The following is a 20,821-nucleotide window of genomic DNA, read 5'->3' as shown; positions in this document are numbered from 1 at the left end:
AAAAACGCTTACATGATGCTCTTGCACTCAAACTACATGCAACCTCAGACACATACATTTCTTTTACACCAAAGAACAACAAAGACAGATTTAAGTCAACCTTTTGTTATGTAATGTGATCCTTTCTTCTATAGGTCAGAATTTAATTTGCATTAATGAGCAATTTAAGTGAAGAATATCAATAACAATGACTAAAATATAGAAAAATTGAACACTCAACTTCTGTTAAACAACCTGTCTCCAAAAATCAAAGTCTGCAATACACATAGCAGTCGACAGGAGAACAGAGGGTCAATCTACTATACAATCAGTTCACCTTAGGACATCTGCTTATGTGAGCTACATGTACTTGGGTGTATGTACACTGGAACAATTAAGGACGTTCTACATAGAATAGACCAATCCTGACTGACCATCATGATCACAATTAGCACTTCAACCAATGATAGCAAGGCAATTAGCAGTTTGATCAATGAGAGAGTGGCTGCATGTCCATCAAAATTTGCATTGTCATGTTTTTATTTTACATTTCTATGTTTTGATGGAAGTGAGCTGGTCTATGGGATCGGTCTATTCAACTGTCATGTGAAAACGAATTTCTCGCCATACAATGCTTTCAAAATATCACATTCATAAGTCTTATACGAAAAGCATGCAACACGGAATTGCAGTCTTGCATCCTATTAAAGAAGCAAGAAGACTAGATTGTTAAGTTAAGTTAACCAAATCCTATGCCAATTAAAGTCTAAACATGTTGTGTTCAATCTATCATAGTACCTACTGTATTTCCACAGAAAGACCTAGAAAATTCCAACCTAGGCTTTTCAGTTCACATGTGTTGATATTTAGATTGTCTTTTTAAACAATGTATCAGAAACACAAATATCAAAATGTTATCACTGGATACTGAGTCTAAGTTGAAACAGTTGAATTTCTGTATGGATACAACCCTGTTGATTAATCCTTAAAGTTTGTTTATTAATGTTACAGTAGCTAGTTTCTATTGTATAAACATCACATACGACATGGAAGACACCAGAATTGTACCATCTTTGTGTAAAACTAAAAGGGCAAAGAATGGCACAATTCAGTGATTATTCTTAAGATATCAAATCAGTTGTCTTTGCACCTTTGAAACAGATGCAACTATTCCATTACATCTAACTAGTCTTTAGGCCACAACAATTTAATTTCTTGTTTAACAGAATTTTTGAAAAAATGCTAGATTGGAAAATCAACACGAAAACAGAATCTCAGAGGAAACTTTGTACTTTGGTGCACATAGTTTCAGGGAGTGAACAGGGTCAGGTGCAAGTTTTCACCCCAGCTTTCTGTTTTAATGATGTCCTTGTGATAAAATTATCTTTAAAAATCTGTTAACCAAGAAATTAAATTTGTGTGGCCTTAGCTCACATGTACAAAACAAAAATCACTGAATATGTATGGTGTACAATACACCCCACAGTCTAAAGATCTCTCTCCCTCTTGTATGTGTTAAGTGATCCAGACTGTGCACATGTTGAAGAACAGTACGATTGATACACGTGACAAACTTCAGCACTGTTGGCCACTCATGCGTGCATGTTGTTGAGCCACGTGATGCTCAATTCGCTGCACTTCCCATGACTGGATGAGACAATCGTACCAAAAACAAATTTTGAGAAATCCCACCAACAACAATTCTAAACTGTTTCCTCTTGGAAGCTGAAATTGTATTATAGATACTGTACAGCTCTTGGGTTGCAAGTTTTTCTTTTCAAGTACAGACATAGCACTACCTGGTCCTTAAAAGCAGGTATCTCACTTGACTGCACCAAATTGCGAGAGAGATTTGTAAACTGGCGCAAGGCAGCGCCATCCGGTTTTGATCTTAAAATTGTGAATCTTTTGAAAATTAAAAAAAAATTGCAATTAGCAAAATGGCGCAAAAACGGCACATTTCTTTTTGATGAATCTTAATCATTGCAAGTAGATTGATTTTTAACTCACTGTGATTTCTAAAAAAGTTATCTTGTATCTGAAAATGTAATATTTTGGGCACGGTCATTTTGTTTGTATCAGTTGACATCAGTGTGACCGCAAGGGAAAATCGGGAAAATAGTTGCCACAATAATTTGGCACAATTAGATGGAGTCCAGGGATATACCCGCTTTAGTATCATATGATCACCATGCAGTAGAAGTATGGAAGCGAGGTAAAATCGTTGTGACTACATGCATGTCTGGAAGGGAGAGAGACGGATCTCAATGTGGTGTAATACACAAGTGCCTGGTTTGAGGTTTTAATGCAATCACGTGTAAAAATTTGCAAGATTTTCCTCTTGTCGTTTGGACAGGTGTGAACAAATACGACAAAACAATGTTGTTCTGACACTCTTACAGCTGTTTTCATGTTCGAAGAACAATGGTTTTCTTGTACATCATATACTCACCTCACTTAATTCTTTCACATCGGCTGTTTTCATCATGTATGATCAAACATATTGAGAAGGACCCTATCACACCACAAAGGGTTGTATCTAAATGTTGCACTCATTGTTGCAAGTAGTACACTGGTATGACACATTTCATCATTCTGTTGGTCTTAAAAAATCTGGTCTTGAGATCTTAAAATGCATTGACTTATTGGAACGGCATTGTTGAATAGGATAACTAAATAGCCTTTCTAATCCGTGCAAAATCACATATGAACAACTATCATGTACTAATTCTGTAGAACCATTTAGTTAAAAGGAAAACCGATGACAACTCTCGAACTTTGGTCAAAGTGACAAAGACAGAAGGATGTTATAATTAAGGTACAACAAACTGACCATGTCATGGAAAAGATACTAGTAGCATCTTCCCTGATACTACAGTCTGATTCTATAGTCTATAGTCACTATAATCTACAATTATAGAAGCACCAGCAACATTTTCTTATTCTGTTGATTCCAAAAAGGTCCACCCTCGTTGGTTACACCTACCATTTGGGCGTGTTTATAAGGTGTATCATATGTACAACACAATCCAGCTAGGTATTAGCACTCTCTCTCTCTCTCAAGCATTTTCACTCTGTTATCATCACTATGCTTTATGGTTGAATTATGATTATAACTTCAAATTTTCTATAACAACAAGAGAACCAAGTGATTCCCTATGCTGCTTGGAATAGCAAAAAGAGTTCAATAAAGACATGGATGTCACGTATGGTGTTTTGATGATCCCCACCTTGAAGTGCATTCAGTAAAGGAGTAAAAGGGCAGTTTGATAATAAAAGCATTTGGCTCCCTTTACCGACAACCACAGACCACCATTGATTAAGGCGGGTGGGTCATCAGGCGAAATCTTTATTGTCCTATACCCTCGTGACTACAAAGTATAACTCTGATATTATATCTCCTGACATAAGGCACGTTTAACTGGGTCCCCGTCTCAATCTTAGAGAGAAGTTGTTTACATAGATCCTCTGGTACTCTGTCTGTCCACCACATGTGTCTGCTGCACTTTCACTGCTTTCTCAGCACCTTGTTGGCCCTCTTGTCAGCAAGTTGGATTCTGTCCACGTTGGAGTCAGCCTGGAACACAAACGCACAGTCTAAATATGCGGCAGTTATTTAAAAAAATTTCATACCACAAAACTATTTGTTTGTTCGTTTGTTCAGACCCTTCTAGTTCCTAGTGGCACATAGGGCAGTAAGTTTCCTTGCTGTTTCTGTAGCAGGTTATATTTCTACAGGGAGGGGTTGATAGCTCTTCCCCTTTAACATGCTGGAGAAACAACCTCAAACTCAGGACAACCTTTCGGAAGACAGGTACAGCCTTAACCGAGATGTCCTTCCCAGGATTGAACCGGGGTCTCCAAGTTGGTTGACCAACAGCACACAATTACATCACCCAAATTTACATATCGTCACAAATCATCCAATGCAGTCTTTGATTTATATATCATTCAGTGCATCTTTCTGACAGTCTTCAAATTTTAACAAAAGTTGATTATAACTACAAGCACTACTTTTCAGTAAAAACGCTACCAATCCTGACAGTAGCGTGTAGCGTGCGTAGTCCAGTGGTTAGCGATCTTGCCTCTGGAACTAGAAGCTGCGAGTTTGATCCCGGCTATGTCGCTCACCCGACATGCACGCAACCAGAAAGGGTCGCAGTCCTGGCGTTAAGCCGTGGTCCAATGTTCATTGTGCTTGTCAAAAAGAGCTAGGGGATTTTCCCTGGTACAATGAACCTGTAAATACTATACATAGTGTCTCTTACAACCAGTGGAAGATTAGCTCTTCAGTGAGCTAAACTGGATCGAGATCACTTTCTTTTTTTTCTCCCTGCCCAGAGTTTCCACCCACCTTTGTTTCGATCCTGTCCAGTTGTGTGTTTTGCATGTCCAACTCGTTGCCCATGTCCATGGCCATGTGCTTCAGGTTACCGATGATGCCACCTACTTGAGTCAAGTTCTCATTCATTTCATCTTCACGCGCATCGTTGGTCACCCTACAGTAAAACAAGGATCACAAATCAATACATGCGGCCTAGGAAAAATGTTGTGTTTCTGGTTCACTGCATTCAATTCTAACGATGGGAACAAATATCACTGCCTCAAATGTTAGTGATCAAATATTTGTAGTAGCAGTAGTAAACTGTTGTAGTAGTAGTATCCAGTATTAGATAATACTGCCGCGGGGTTCCCTGACGCAGGGGTAGGCAGCAGTCGGCCAGTCTTCACACCGCGCCTCCAAGCGGCTCTGTCCAGCGGGTCCACGTTGGTGACGTCTTGACGCACTCACGTGATGATGAAATTTCAACGGTTGACTAGTGACAGTTTACGCGGCTAAAATCAAATTGGATTTCTTAAAATTTCAAAAGTTAAGATTTGTCAAAACTAAGAATGGTGCACCATTGCAGCTACATGTATCTCTACACTACTCACAAATCCACAAGGTCTTCACCACATGTTGGCACCTACGAAATTGAACTGCCCTTAGAAGTAGTGCTACTCTCCTCACCTGGTAATATAGTCGCCAGACACCTGCGGCCCGTTGCGGTCGTCGGACATCCTGACCGGCTGGCTGGTGACTATCTTTCCGTCCTCGCCGGCCTTGAACGCCTGCTGGTAGCTGGAATTCTTCTCGAAACCGCGCCACCTGTTTTCAGTACAGAATGGAGAAATACAACTGTTTAGAAAAGAGCTGTGCATTGGTACAATACTGGTACAATCAATTAGGTACAGGAGCAGCCTTGCCTCAAATTTGCAAGACACTGCTCGTGTCTGTCTGAGTACAGAGACTGGCTGCCACCAACCAGGCTTCAGGTTTCAGGCCACGTAACTAGAAACAGCAAGAAACTGAACTGCCCCAAAGCAACAACAAACAGATACAGCAATTCTCCCATCCCATACATGTGCAACTTGCTCAATAAGTTTGGACAATAATTTTCATCATGAGCAGCTAGCCGCTACCATTCATAATGCCATCAACAGTCAATCGAAGGAAAAAATGAAGTGCAATTTATGTATACACATTTTTTTGTTAAAGTGGAATATATGTCTGTGTTATTTATTCTGGTTAAGGAGAAATGTGGAATAATCTTGAAACTTTTAATCATTACTACGAAATGTGCAATACTGTGAGTCATAAAAGCTTTTACCTTGTTATTTGTACAATGAATGTAATTCAGTGATCTCACTGCGAAGTTCAATAAATAAATCTTGAATTGAAACCAAAATACCAGAACCCTGCTGTACTGGACTGGTACTAATCAGGTCAAGCCTGACTGAGACGACAGATCAGGGGATGGCCACTTTGAGTTTGACTGATAAAGTTACCATGAAATTACTGTGTCAGTGCACTGAAGCCACATTCATACTATACTGCAGCACAGAAAAACACCTTTGCAAGGCTGGAGTCCAAAACTTCATTTTTGGATCACTTTGGCCAAAATCTAAAAAGCAAAAAAGGAAGACAATCCCTACTTACAAATGTACCGACCCTAATTTTTTCCAGAAACCAGAAACACAACATTAACTTTCCTAGGCCTAAGGAGTCTGATAACAATCACAGCAAGAGATGACATATCTATTAACTGTCAGGATACGCAAACCCCAGGGGTTTCTTCCTTGTATTTTTCCTGACTGGGTTTTTCTAGGAAAACCTAGAATCCACCCCCGCCCCCATGCACCTGCTCCAAAGTTAATACCAAATAAGGGGCATGCACCGAGAGCGTTTACGTACTGTATGACATCACAGATGACGTCAAACATTCTTTTTTCATCTACACCATCAGACGCTATGGCTGTGGGACAAACGTGTGTGTGTACATGTAACCTAACGCTACTCATCCTTAGATCAGTATCCCCTGGCAACATATCAACAACACTAATTTGCGTTGACAACCAAGGCAGGAACATAACTCAATATAACCCTTTGATAAGAGATTTCAAGACAAGGGAGCGTATGTCCACAATCAAGACACAAAACACAACATGAAAAAAAGGAAGCGATGAAATAAATTTTCACTTTGCATATTCAAAAAACATTTAGTCTTCTTGCAATCATATGTGTGGGCTTAACACATAGAGTAGCATGGCACAAGGCTTTCCTTCAGTTCTAATGTGAATCACATCTTAATATGTTTCCAATCCCTTTTTAGTCCTCTCTCTTTTTAGATTTTGTACATATGGTCTTTCTCTACTTCTTCTACAGTCTAATTTCTGCACCTCCCCAAATTTTCCAACCAACCATTCCAAAGACTGAACAGCTTTTAAAACATTTCAAACTAGAGTCAGAGCTCCAAGGTATGTCACTTCTTTCCCAGCACATTAGAGGTTTTCTACCACCCAAAAATTGAGACCAGAACACAAGATGTCAAAGCCAGAAGTTCTGCTGCACTACTTAGAAAGGATGCCAGGGGGCCCAAAATCTAATTTCTCTGGTAGGACGACACCTAACCACAAACCATATTTCATAACAATTCATCCATAGCTTCTTGAGTTATGCTGCTTAACATACATAGTATTACATACATACAAACGCTACCAAAAAACATAACCTTCTAGGTGAAGGTAATAAGGACAGTATCGCGAAATACACCACAATGTATACTGACTTCTTCCAGGGACATACGCAGAGTCCGCAGCACTTCTCAAGGTTGGTCAGGTTGCGCTCCGCCTGGCGCATGTCCTCGTTAATCCGATCGAGCCCCTCCTCAACACGATCAAGTTGCTCTGGTGGTGAAAATAGAAGTTTCAGCTTAAAGTAGTAGAATACAGTATTTTGCCTATGGGGATTTACATGGTTAAGGACCCCAAAGTGAAAAGGTTAGATGCCTTAAATTTAAAGCAGGGTGGACAATGAAATGACAAAAATCGAATATGTTTGACTTCAGGGTACAATCTACAAGATATGTGAAAATGAGCTAGAGTTTGCCTGCTCGTTCTCTTTTAAAAGCCTCTTTTATTTGACCCCCGGCAGAGGTCATTATACTGCAGCCGACACACAGTGCTTAGTTGGCGGTAATAATATCCAGGCGCAACTTTGCGCCGGCAAAAACAAACATCGTAATCCCACTCACAGTCTCAAAACTGATGTGCTCCTCTACCATTCACCACAATTTACGCCTTGCTGACATGCTCAGAAGAATGTCTACGGCTCTGTCAAGTTCTGTAACACACTACTTTATACCCGAACTACTATTGACCACGGGGGTCGTGGAGAAATACTGTGTTAGCCATAGTCCTAACCTACATACTAGTACATGTATAAGCTATCTTTTGTATGGGTTACCTGTTGTGCCCTAAGGATAGTGTTAGTATTTGATGCTGACTAGTGTCTTGTGCTCCCCAAATCCTATACTGTAACAAAGGAAATATTTGCTGTGGTTTTACGTTTGTGTTTTTCACGGTGGCCTCTTTGCCACAAACTTCAAACCCCTGTTAACATTTCCTTTAACAGTAAAACCCTGCATGGCAGTTTCAACCGCTGGCAGTTTCAACCACAAACTGAAAACCACTGCGAACACTCATTTTCTCCCTATCTTGAAGTTAAGTCCCTGTGAATATTTGCCCTTTTACAGTACATGTAGTTATCCTACAACGAGAGCAATATCAATATCTTTGTATGTACATCCATACACACGTTATTGAAGACATACCTAATATATATTTCAATATAGTGGCAACTGTCAATAAAAACGCTCCAATTATACAAGCAAGCAAGTAAAACTAGCTACAAGTATATTCTGCAGGCCTCTACAAAGTAGGGAGTTGCAATTAATAGTCTGCTCAAGTGCTCGTAATCTTCTCAAGTCAGAACAGATCTATTTTAAAACATCACACAGCTGTGCACTTTGCAAGATGGTGTTCAATAAGGATCAACTGCATTTTAGGACAGCCATCTATGAGAACATGGCATTAGTCAAGCTACTGTATGTGTCAATATGTCAAATTTCAAAAGGAATGACAAGGATAAGTAACATGCTTCTTGTCAGCTAATTGTAGTTCATACTATAAAATCTTGCAACTAGATTGTATTGCGGTGATTCTACCAGATTAGCTACGCCAGCTATTACTTAGCCAACTATAGGATGTATTTGCCAGGGAAGTTTGGCCACCTTTTATTTGAAAGCGCAGTTGACATATTGCCTCACCATGGACTGACTCTACTGGCCAATTGTTCCTTTTTTTTGCCGATTTCTACCATCTATACACCCATAGGATGGCCTAGCCTTGTGGAGACTACTACAAGGGTCTGAATGAAAGAGTGCAAATTGTTACCTCCTTGTTCGTCCAGCATGACCAGTGTCTTGATACCAACATCTTGACTCTGAAAAAAAAATCAGTCTCATAGTCAGGATTTGGTCACAAAATGGATTTTTAAAAATACTTTTGATAACATAACTAGGTTATTGATCATAAATTATATCTAACCTTTCAAATTACATAGTAGAGAAACTCCACCAATATGTTGGAAGTAAAAGGAGAGTCACATTGGTTTGCAGGCAATTATTGTGTAACTATCATTAAATTTACCATCATCAAAAACGTGAAAGCAACATTTCTTTCTTTATACTTAGACTGCCACTACTAACGAATAAAATTAAAACTATGTTTGCATGTACAGAGTAGACCACACATGATATACAACTGCGAACGGGTAGTATACGGTAGATTTTTCAGCTGTATCTCAGACTAATTCTAATACTCAGTACATAGCAGACAAAAGTACTAGACAGTCAGTGCTGATATTCAAGCATATTGTAAGCTCATTACTGTAAGTTTTGAAATGTTCACGCTTCACGATATTTTTTGCGGTTAATCCACGACACAGCAAATATGCATTTCAAATGTATTACTACAGAATTGATTTCACTGCAAACTTAAAACAATACAAAAACCTCATTTTTCCCTCTACCATAAAATAAAGTCCCCGCAAAAATGAAGAAATCTACAGTACAACGTTTGCTTAAGATTACACATGATACCTTGTTAAATAAATATATATATGTCAGCACCTATATAGTGTACAAATCTTGTTATAACATATTCCAGTAAAACAAATATAAACAGAGGAACTATAAAATTAATGTATACAAGCTTCATCAACTAATACAAACTCATGACAAAGAAGAAAACTGGCAACATCTGAAAAAGAAAGGATGCCTTCGTATCATCAATCAAAAGAAGAAAGGAACGGGTTGAATAAATGTCTACCTTGTTATGAAGGTAGGGCAGAAATAAAGTGACTGCATCGAATTGCCCTCAGAATTTACGCCAACTTTTCAAATTTTGCAAATTTTCTGTTGCGGTCACACTAATGTGCAATGCACAGTTATGATATGTGACCTCTACCAACATAATGCTGCCCTCGAAATGTCAAATTCTCAGTTTTGGCTCCAAATTAGATACAAGATCACTTGTATATTGCAGTGTTGCCATTGCATTAAAATCCAATGCACAGTGATTCATCAAAAAGAGATTTGCAGGGATTGGGCGGTTTTGTGCCATTTTGCGTCAATTTGCACTGTTTTGCGCCATTTTGCGTTGTTTCGCTAATTGCAAGATTTTTGTAAAATCTAAAGAAAATAAGTTTCAATTTCAGGCGACCAATTGGCAATGAGTGCCACCATTTCCAGTCCTATCTTCTAACAGGGAAAAAGACGATAAAAGTATGGTGCATATGCAGTGCTATGTCAAACGTTGGACGGTGCGTGGGGTGACTGCGAGGGGAAACTCCTCTTACCTGACTGGTGTTTTGACCTGTTCCAGAGACAGTGCAGGGGGCAAAGCACATGACAGGGAGTGACAAATGACCCAGGGCTCAAAATTACACATTTCCATACAGCAAACACGTGAAAAAACATTCAGATCTACAGGCTAATTCATCTACAGAAACGGATGGTTAAAACTCTGGGTATCACGTATGGATAAAACTTGGGGTATCACATTTAAATGATAGACAAATGATGGTAAATTTTGAGCCCTGTATTTGACAAGGAATTACCAGGTTAACACATTGTCATAATAGTTATTGAGAAGTTGAAAGATCATATAAAACTGTAAATCCTTATTTGTCCCAGCGTGCTGGATATTTTTCTTAATGGGCAGACAAATTTGCGGCTTGTTGTTGTTATTGGCAGCATGGTCTAGATACTGGCTGCACACAATTTCAAAGAAGAGCATCATTGCATTCAAATTTCTCGTGAACACCTAAATTCTAAGGTTAGGTGCAAGAAATGACTTTCAAGCCTTGTATTGTACTGAATGTTGTACTTGTACTCAGTAATATTGATTTGTGTAGGCGTGATTTATAATAAAAATGTATGCAACATCTGATTCCTTTGTTTTCCTACAGTACAGCATAGCTGATAAAAGCATGACTTGATACTTATTCAGGTTAGGAAGACAAAATTAAAAGAATAATGTAGCTCTGAGTCAAACATCCAGGCGTAATGAAGGCAGTTCTGTCTAATGTCCTAATTGTTAAACTAAAGTTTGAGGTGGACATTAAAACTGTCATTGGATCTTTGATGTTGTTTGTTAGTTTTTGAACAAGAGAACTTAATTAAATGTTATACATAGGACTTTCATAATACTTATATTGGAATAAAAATAAGCACTGAAAAGCAGTGTGTCTAGCTAAGTAGCCACATGGTAATATAGACACACATTGTAACATTGAATGTAAGTGACCACATAGTTTAATAAGAAAATACCAGAAACAGATTCACATCAGTTACAATGTATTACATGGAAAGTGAGAACCAATCCAGACTACACACTCAACATCAAAACTATATGTAACAATAACCATCAAACAATCACATTGGTACTTTGAAAGGATGTCAATTCAATACATACCTCTTCTGCCATCTGCAGCATTCGCCTGGTGCTCTCCAGAGACTGTAACATGGTAAAAATGCATTGAAATCCTCAAAATCACCACTTTCCAGCTGGTCTTGAAATGAGGAGACAAACAACATCTTAATATTTTGATTTGACGTCATCTAAGCAAATCATCAGGCATCGGGGTGCGGATACGTCAGATGGCGTACAAAACAAGTATATTCACCCCCGGCTTTTACCCATATATGCGTATGAAAAACAGGAAGCAACAACAACAAATGTTGCAGCTATGTAAGCGTGGGTTTCCTGAGTGTGGTTATTAAACATGCATAAAGGCTTGCTTAAGAGCCCGTGGCTATTATACAACCACAGGTACATTTAGGCAATAAACAGCCATTAGGGTGCCCCAATTAAATTCTGTGGATAACGTCGGTCTGTGTGTTGACCTTTTTCCAGGGAGAAAAAAATAAAACAAACAAAATTGTGTTAGACGAATAGAGTGGAGAAAAAACTGCACATTGGCATTCCTGACTTGAACTGAAGATGCCTTTGCAATTTCCTATGGATAAGTACAATATATTTTAAAAACAAGCCTCCTTGCAATACTGTGAATGCATTTAAGTTCGCGTGGTTTTTATTTTGCGGTAGGGAGAAAATTGGAGTGTTCGTGTTGGTTTTAAGTTTGCGTTTGAAACAATAGTAGCGCTAGTCATAGATGGGCAAAAATTTTTGCGGTGGTTTTAAGTTTGAGCTGAAGAGTTCACCACGAAAACCGTGAACATAAAACCACTGTGAAACTTTTTGCCCATATATGACTGCATTTACAGTAATTGGTTTCTTCTTAAATTGAATGAACCATGGCATGGCAATAGCTTTCACATGGTTATGTCCGTCATTATTATATATCAGGAAAGAACTCTTTTGTTCCCCTTTTATAAGAGAGAGATGGCATCCACAGAATTAAATCCGGGCACCCTCATGCTCAGTGAGGACTACATGGGGACAAAGTAGGCGGCTATGACGTCATGGAACTTTATGAACATGTGGTGCCGAGGACATTCACCTAACGTGGGAGGACCTGAGAGGCTGTGTGGATGGTGATTCAGCACCAAGGAAAGCATTGTGCCAATTCGAAAACTGGTCTGGTCTATTGAATACTCAGTAATTCTTGTTTCTTTCACTGTAACTTTATGTGCACTGTTTTCGCAGTAACCTCTATACCATGAAAAAACCTGTTCTTATTATTTATGATTCTTTCACACATCCGTTCTGTAAATCACTTGCCGCTGCCGTGAAGTGAAACTGTCCATTTTCCTTACACTGTGAAATTTTGCTACCGTGAAGATTAACTGAATTACAGCAAGCGCAAAACAATGCAACCGTTTACAGTGACTGATCTACGATCATCCACCTACTTATTATCTTATACCTGGCTCCATTTTCAACTTTGACCTTTGAATGAATCACCACTATAAATATTTGCAGACGATGGCATACGGTAACCTTTTTAACCTTCTCCCTGCTGCTTAACTCTTTAACCAATAGGGAATTGGGTGCCAAAAAATAAAACGGCTACTTCAGATAGAGGTTAAAAATAAATGCTCTCATAGTACTGCAAATTACAATTAAGTGATGTGATAATTCTCTACCAAAACCATTTGCATGTACATGCTACATTTTTTTTAAATGCTAAATTGACTTGATATTTCCACTCCCAAATTTTTCATGCACAAATTTTTCACATAGAAAACCTATTCCCAGAACTGGTAATAAATAAGGGAAGGAAGAAATAAGGGCTCTCATAGACTGAATTCAATCAGGGAACCCATACAGAGTTTTACAAGAAAGGAAGGTGTGGTATAATTGACTTTTCATATCCATGGTAACAGTGCTATTCAAGTGTTTGGTTACCATGGCTACCTCTAGTTGAGATGTGCTAATTAGCATCAGAGAGCAGCCATATCAATAGACACATTCATTTTCAGAAAATGCAATTTGCTAACAATTAATAGTTCCTTTTTAATTTGTTGTTATTGCATAATCCTCAAGCTCCATTCTGTAGGAAGAGAGGAGTGCCAGTTGAAGCGCTTATGCCACCAACGACACTGAAAATACAACTGTTCCTGATAACATTCAACCATAAGTATTTTCAATGAACAAAGACGTTGGTACAAAATATACACCCTTCTGAATCTGATGCTAGGGAACAGCAAACATTTCAACTCCTATTTCCAGTTCTTGATTCCTGCCAACAGGTAATCAAATTATATTCTACCAATGACATCACAGTGAATATGAAAGCCAGTTTGGATCCTAGAACTGTACCCTGGAATCCAGAGCATTAATACCGAGCGACCTTCACCGGCCCGCGCCCGGAGCTTCCTCGGGACCTACCCTCCCCCTGGCCCGACAACGTACCCCGCCCCACTTCCCGCTAGCCAACACAAGATCCACTCTACCCTGGAATCCAGAGCATTAATACCGAGCGACCTTCACCGGCCCGCGCCCGGAGCTTTCTCGGGACCTACCCTCCCCCTGGCCCGACAACGTACCCCGCCCCACTTCCCGCTAGCCAACACAAGATCCGCTCTACCCTGGAATCCAGAGCATTAATACCGAGCGGCCTTCACCGGCCCGCGCCCGGAGCTTCCTCGGGACCTACCCTCCCCCTGGCCCGACAACGTACCCCGCCCCACTTCCCGCTAGCCAACACAAGATCCGCTCTACCCTGGAATCCAGAGCATTAATACCGAGCGACCTTCACCGGCCTGCGCCCGGAGCTTCCTCGGGACCTACCCTCCCCCTGGCCCGACAACGTACCCCGCCCCACTTCCCGCTAGCCAACACAAGATCCGCTCTACCCTGGAATCCAGAGCATTAATACCGAGCGACCTTCACCGGCCCGCGCCCGGAGCTTCCTCGGGACCTACCCTCCCCCTGGCCCGACAACGTACCCCGCCCCACTTCCCGCTAGCCAACACAAGATCCGCTCTACCCTGGAATCCAGAGCATTAATACCGAGCGACCTTCACCAGCCTGCGCCCGGAGCTTCCTCGGGACCTACCCTCCCCCTGGCCCGACAACGTACCCCGCCCCACTTCCCGCTAGCCAACACAAGATCCACTCTACCCTGGAATCCAGAGCATTAATACCGAGCGACCTTCACCGGCCCGCGCCCGGAGCTTTCTCGGGACCTACCCTCCCCCTGGCCCGACAACGTACCCCGCCCCACTTCCCGCTAGCCAACACAAGATCCGCTCTACCCTGGAATCCAGAGCATTAATACCGAGCGGCCTTCACCGGCCCGCGCCCGGAGCTTCCTCGGGACCTACCCTCCCCCTGGCCCGACAACGTACCCCGCCCCACTTCCCGCTAGCCAACACAAGATCCGCTCTACCCTGGAATCCAGAGCATTAATACCGAGCGACCTTCACCGGCCCGCGCCCGGAGCTTCCTCGGGACCTACCCTCCCCCTGGCCCGACAACGTACCCCGCCCCACTTCCCGCTAGCCAACACAAGATCTGCTCTACCCTGGAATCCAGAGCATTAATACCGAGCGACCTTCACCGGCCTGCGCCCGGAGCTTCCTCGGGACCTACCCTCCCCCTGGCCCGACAACGTATCCCGCGCCACTTCCCGCTAGCCAACACAAGATCCGCTCTACCCTGGAATCCAGAGCATTAATACCGAGCGACCTTCACCGGCCTGCGCCCGGAGCTTCCTCGGGACCTACCCTCCCCCTGGCCCGACAACGTACCCCGCCCCACTTCCCGCTAGCCAACACAAGATCCGCTCTACCCTGGAATCCAGAGCATTAATACCGAGCGACCTTCACCGGCCCGCGCCCGGAGCTTCCTCGGGACCTACCCTCCCCCTGGCCCGACAACGTACCCCGCCCCACTTCCCGCTAGCCAACACAAGATCCACTCTACCCTGGAATCCAGAGCATTAATACCGAGCGACCTTCACCGGCCCGCGCCCGGAGCTTTCTCGGGACCTACCCTCCCCCTGGCCCGACAACGTACCCCGCCCCACTTCCCGCTAGCCAACACAAGATCCGCTCTACCCTGGAATCCAGAGCATTAATACCGAGCGGCCTTCACCGGCCCGCGCCCGGAGCTTCCTCGGGACCTACCCTCCCCCTGGCCCGACAACGTACCCCGCCCCACTTCCCGCTAGCCAACACAAGATCCACTCTACCCTGGAATCCAGAGCATTAATACCGAGCGGCCTTCACCGGCCCGCGCCCGGAGCTTCCTCGGGACCTACCCTCCCCCTGGCCCGACAACGTACCCCGCCCCACTTCCCGCTAGCCAACACAAGATCCGCTCTACCCTGGAATCCAGAGCATTAATACCGAGCGACCTTCACCGGCCCGCGCCCGGAGCTTCCTCGGGACCTACCCTCCCCCTGGCCCGACAACGTACCCCGCCCCACTTCCCGCTAGCCAACACAAGATCCGCTCTACCCTGGAATCCAGAGCATTAATACCGAGCGGCCTTCACCGGCCCGCGCCCGGAGCTTCCTCGGGACCTACCCTCCCCCTGGCCCGACAACGTACCCCGCCCCACTTCCCGCTAGCCAACACAAGATCCGCTCTACCCTGGAATCCAGAGCATTAATACCGAGCGACCTTCACCGGCCCGCGCCCGGAGCTTCCTCGGGACCTACCCTCCCCCTGGCCCGACAACGTACCCCGCCCCACTTCCCGCTAGCCAACACAAGATCCGCTCACGGAAAAATTCTTTTGTGAAGGAAACAATGCATAATCATCATGATTACATACAATTGCAAGTTCTTCTAATGTCTGATTCTCAAAATAGCATTTTTTGCAAGTTGGTTGCCAGGTTCTGAACCGGCTGCCTGCCTTGTTCACTATGACACCATCGGTGGGACTTAATTTGATTACCTAGCAGCAGGAAGAAAAAACTGCAGGGCAAGCAAGATTTGCATTGCAAGATTTGATAATCCCCAACATCAGAAAGGTGTATTTTGTACAGACATAGTATGTTCAATAAATGATATACTTATCATGACTATGACACCATTGGTGGGGCTTAATTTTATTACCTAGCAGCAAGAATAAAAAACTGCAGGGCAAGTAAGATTTGAATTGTAAGATTCAATGCTCCCTAACATCAGAAGAGTGTATATTTTGTACAGACATCTATGTTCAATAAATAATATATTCAACGTCATGATGGTAGAATGCAACCAGGAACTGTTGTATTTCAGTGTCAATGGTGGCAGAGTAAGCACTTTAACGTCTACATGTGTTGCTCGATATGAAAATGAATTTTAGCATATGTTGAGTACTTGCGTCGTCTGTATCAGGAGGGTGTATATTTTGTACAGACATCCATGTTCAATATAAATCATAACATACTTAAATCATGATAGAATGTATAATTAGGGACTGTTGTATTTCAGTGTCAACGGTGGAAGAGCAAGCACTTAAACGTCTACAAATAGTGTTGCTCAATATGAAGATGAATTTTAACATATGTTGAGTACTTACATCATCTGTGGTTTGGTCCATCTTCTGTTGCATGTTGTACAGCTCATCTCGCATGTCCTCCTCGGTGGCCATGTTGACAACAACCAGGCTACATCAAAAACAAGAAAAATGACTGTCTCAACTGAAGGCTTTGGGTACAATTTGTACAAAGAGAAAAATACACCATATTCTTCATTCAAATATCATCCTTGCAGACATACAAATGGTTGTCGGAATGACGTCAATATTACATGTAGCAATTACTCATACAAGAAAACACCCCCACACTTATATAACCATGGTGCAATCACAATACTCCCAAATAAATAGCAATTATCAGAATTAGAATACAACAGAATAATTATCTAGCTAGAGTTAGTAGAAAATCTGTGTCATAAACCAAAATCCTACCATGGTCTACAGTAGAAGATTAAATACTGTCCTGAAAAGCTGCCCTATAAAACGATTTTTAATATACTAGAAAGGTAACAGGTCTCTCCAGAAATATAGAGCAGGATGGAGGCGGGGTGCCAAGCACAGGATACGTGTCGCAGGCTTTTTATTTTGTCCCATTTCTTTATATCAGCCCACACATGTTGCTAGCCCACAACATAAAGAAAACAGGACACAGTAGAAAGCCTGACACAGACGCCTAAAACATGTCAAAAACCAGTCAGATCAGCCAAACCTCTGCTTGGGGAGTAAGCAGCTGTTGCATTTTGCCTTTTCCAAACACAAATGGAAGTCATTTCCTGCAACTTCGGATCCGGAGTTTTGAGCAAAACTATTGGGGAAATATTGAATAAAGAAATGCCCCAACTTTGGAAATCAACAGCATGGATGGAGCTGGGATTACAACAGGATGGAGCAGCACCACTGGGAATGTTTGTTTCTTGATGCATGTGTGTAAACACTCGCGTACAAGCAATTGTTCCCATTGTGTACACATACATGCATATGTTGTTGGCCCCTTTTCAGTTTCAAAGTACTTCTGTTCCGAATCCCAACACAGCTTTGTTTTGTGTAACAATGCAATCACAGCCTCATGACCAACAAAAGAAATGCCATGTCCAAAAGTCTCCCAAGAGGATTTGGCTGAAGGACAATAGCATATTGTTTGCATACTAGTATTGTCTGCCATCTTCTCCCATTTATGTTTATTAGTTTATAACTAGTACATATATAGATTGTAATTCACAGTGATGAATTTTCTTCATACAAATATATTCACATTTATATTACAATGTGACATCATATGTTCTTATTCTATATATTCCCATTCTCTTCAATATAGAAGATTGCAACCTTAAAACTAATAAAAGTGAGCAATCAGCGACCTAATAATAAAGTGATATTGAAACCAACATACACACATACCAGACGAACAGGAGAATAAAAATATTCATTTCTGTGCTTCTACGAAGTTCTAGTTTGATGTGCTTATACAATTAGTGTCTGAGAGTGAGATGCCCATTGAAATGTAGTTCCAAAGTTCATCCATACATGTAGTAAGTTCATGCTAATGCAAGTGCCAATCAAACCACTACAAGTGTACAAGAACCCTTACCATACACAACAACATTCTAGTGCTATCACCTGCCACTTATTTGATGTGGTCTGAACACTAAGCAGACAGATAAGCATTTTCTATTTGTCTGTCTGCTACAGCTAAAATTTGTCATTTGCCAGGGAGGAACTACTAGTACTAGTAGAAGAAACTGGTCCTTATTCAAAACAAGGAGGTTGTCTATATAACCTCCTTGTTCAAAAGCAGAATGTTAGTTGTAAGAAAAATTATACATGCATATTCCATTCATTGTTTGTGGAATCTGAAACATGATAATTACAAGCTGGTACCTTGAAGGTTACCAGTATGTAAAGGTACTGTACTATAGTACATGTAGGTAAAGGTAGAGTACAATAGCCTTTTGAGACTGTAGGGACAGTGGGTTATTATCCACTTTATCTCCGGTATGGTTATTGTAAGGCGGAGCCTATCCCTGTCCTTCCATCACCTTTTACCTCCCTCGCCTTTTACCTCCCTAAAAATATATTCAAGTACCCATTTACATCTGGGTGGAGTGAGGAAAGCTGTGTTAAGTGCCTTTCCCAAGGACAAAACGCCTAACCAGAAATTGAACCCTGGACATCTTGATCTTGTGTCTGCTTTAATGCCACTCCGCCTTTCGATGCCACAAAAACCCATGCTATGTTATAATGTTACCTTTAACAATCTGTAAAAAATTAAACATTTATATTCTGCATACTGACATTCCTGCTGTTACTGGTATCCTAAAGTTAGACTCTGTCTTTATATCATAACAATATTGTTTTGCCATCACAAAAGGTAGGCATATCAATCAATATTCGATGTTTATATGTACATATGAATGCTGCAACCTGAATTCCTATCTGACGACAGTTAAGTCACATGTTTAACCCTCTGACTGCTGATTTCTGCTGTACCCACGACAAATTTGGTGCCTGAATGATTCCATAGATTAAGAAAGGTTAACCCCTACCCAACAGATGTCTTTGTGTCAGTCAACAGTCACATTCTATATAAGCCTATCGCATATACATTACGGACATATACTCCACTAAAGGACATTGGCAATTGGCATGCCAAATCTGACAAGTGACCACGAGAAAAAATTGTGGTTTCAGACTATACCATTCGTAGGCATTACTACATAAAATTGGGGGTGACAAAGCGATCAAATTTACATTTACTTCAGAGCTCATTGACAGAGTCTCTTTATTTGTTGAAAACCATCGTTTGGAAAGTAAACATCCACATTCCATAAAACAGTCTCATGCAAGTACAAGGTATCATGACTCATACCCCTTAACAATGGCCCGATTAGGCAAACTACATTTGTTTGTTCGTTCAGACCATTGTACTAGTACTAGTGCGTAATGGCACACGGGCAGCAAGTTTCCTTCCTGTTTCAGTGGTATGGTATAGTTTACAGAGAGGGATTTCTAGCCATTCCCCAGGCACCTCCTTGAAAACGGGACACCCATTTTATATCCCTTCTGAAAGACGGGTGCGGCCCCAACAGAAATGCCCACAACCCAAACTACATTTGCACAAGGACATTTTTGTTTTGAATCACTTGCAAGGTACACCTACAAAAACCACGATGATGTACTAACAGCACAATAATCTGAACAAAATATGATTGAAGATGTAATCAGAAGAGTATTTTTGAATATTTCCAATATATGTCTATCAAAATTATGGAAATGTTTTACTTCATACACCAAGCATCACTTGCTATACATGCAGAATGTCAACAGGTGAAAGATGGAATAGTGGAGATCAAAGGTCGGCTCTCAATCATGATCCAGCAGGTAACGTTACACATAATTCATTTGGCGTGGGCGGCCATACGTCTGCTGATTTAAATCATCACGTCATCGTTCTAACAGGAACTTTGTAAACATAATAACAAAAAAAAATTACTGGTACAGCAACTGTGATTTTTAGGAGCTGAACATCGCAAGTACTTTTAATAGTCTAGCAAATCTACTATGGCCTAAGTTTATCATAACAGACTTGTAGAATCTGAAACTAAAGACAAAATTCGGTTCGATATAAATTTTAGTGCCACAGGTCACGACCAGAGGAGTACATCATGTGTTTGACTGAGTCAAAGTGTCAACCTCGCCCTGCAAAAGACACTACAGTTCGACAGACACGACATACGACGAACTAGCAAGTATTTAAACTTACCGTGGTTTATAAGGTCTTGTAAAGTTCCAGACAAAGGGCGGAGGCAAACCTAGAACTGCAGTCACTCTGCACTGGCTACACTAACGTTACTGTCTTGGGTCTTACAACATCAATGTTCCAACTTCGCCACTTCCGCCCCCAAGAGACACGTCATGCGGAATTTTCCACTCTAGGGAGGAACACTGATCTAGCTATACCTTTTTTTCAATAGTTAAATGTTCCTCTCATTTCACAAATAAGGATCGATTTAAAGCCAAACATA

At 41.5% G+C, this 20,821-nt stretch overlaps 1 protein-coding gene across 1 annotated transcript; it reads right to left on the bottom strand.

The window, feature by feature from the left end:
- Positions 1-2,249: 2,249 nt before the first annotated feature.
- Positions 2,250-20,718, bottom strand: LOC136432454 (synaptosomal-associated protein 25-like). Its single transcript, XM_066423758.1, has 8 exons — positions 20,560-20,718; positions 16,842-16,929; positions 11,338-11,379; positions 8,755-8,803; positions 7,089-7,206; positions 4,991-5,128; positions 4,334-4,478; positions 2,250-3,556 (listed from the first exon to the last, which is right to left on the bottom strand). The coding sequence occupies exons 2-8, from the start codon at positions 16,911-16,913 to the stop codon at positions 3,488-3,490; spliced, it is 633 nt and encodes a 210-aa protein (XP_066279855.1). The 5' UTR covers positions 16,914-16,929; positions 20,560-20,718; the 3' UTR covers positions 2,250-3,487.
- Between the last annotated feature and the right edge of the window lie 103 nt (positions 20,719-20,821).

The sequence above is a fragment of the Branchiostoma lanceolatum genome, chromosome 4 (genome assembly GCF_035083965.1).
Source record: "Branchiostoma lanceolatum isolate klBraLanc5 chromosome 4, klBraLanc5.hap2, whole genome shotgun sequence".
Lineage (NCBI taxonomy): Eukaryota > Metazoa > Chordata > Leptocardii > Amphioxiformes > Branchiostomatidae > Branchiostoma > Branchiostoma lanceolatum.
Note: the sequence above shows the minus strand (reverse complement) of the source record. Positions and strands in the feature narration are given on the sequence as shown.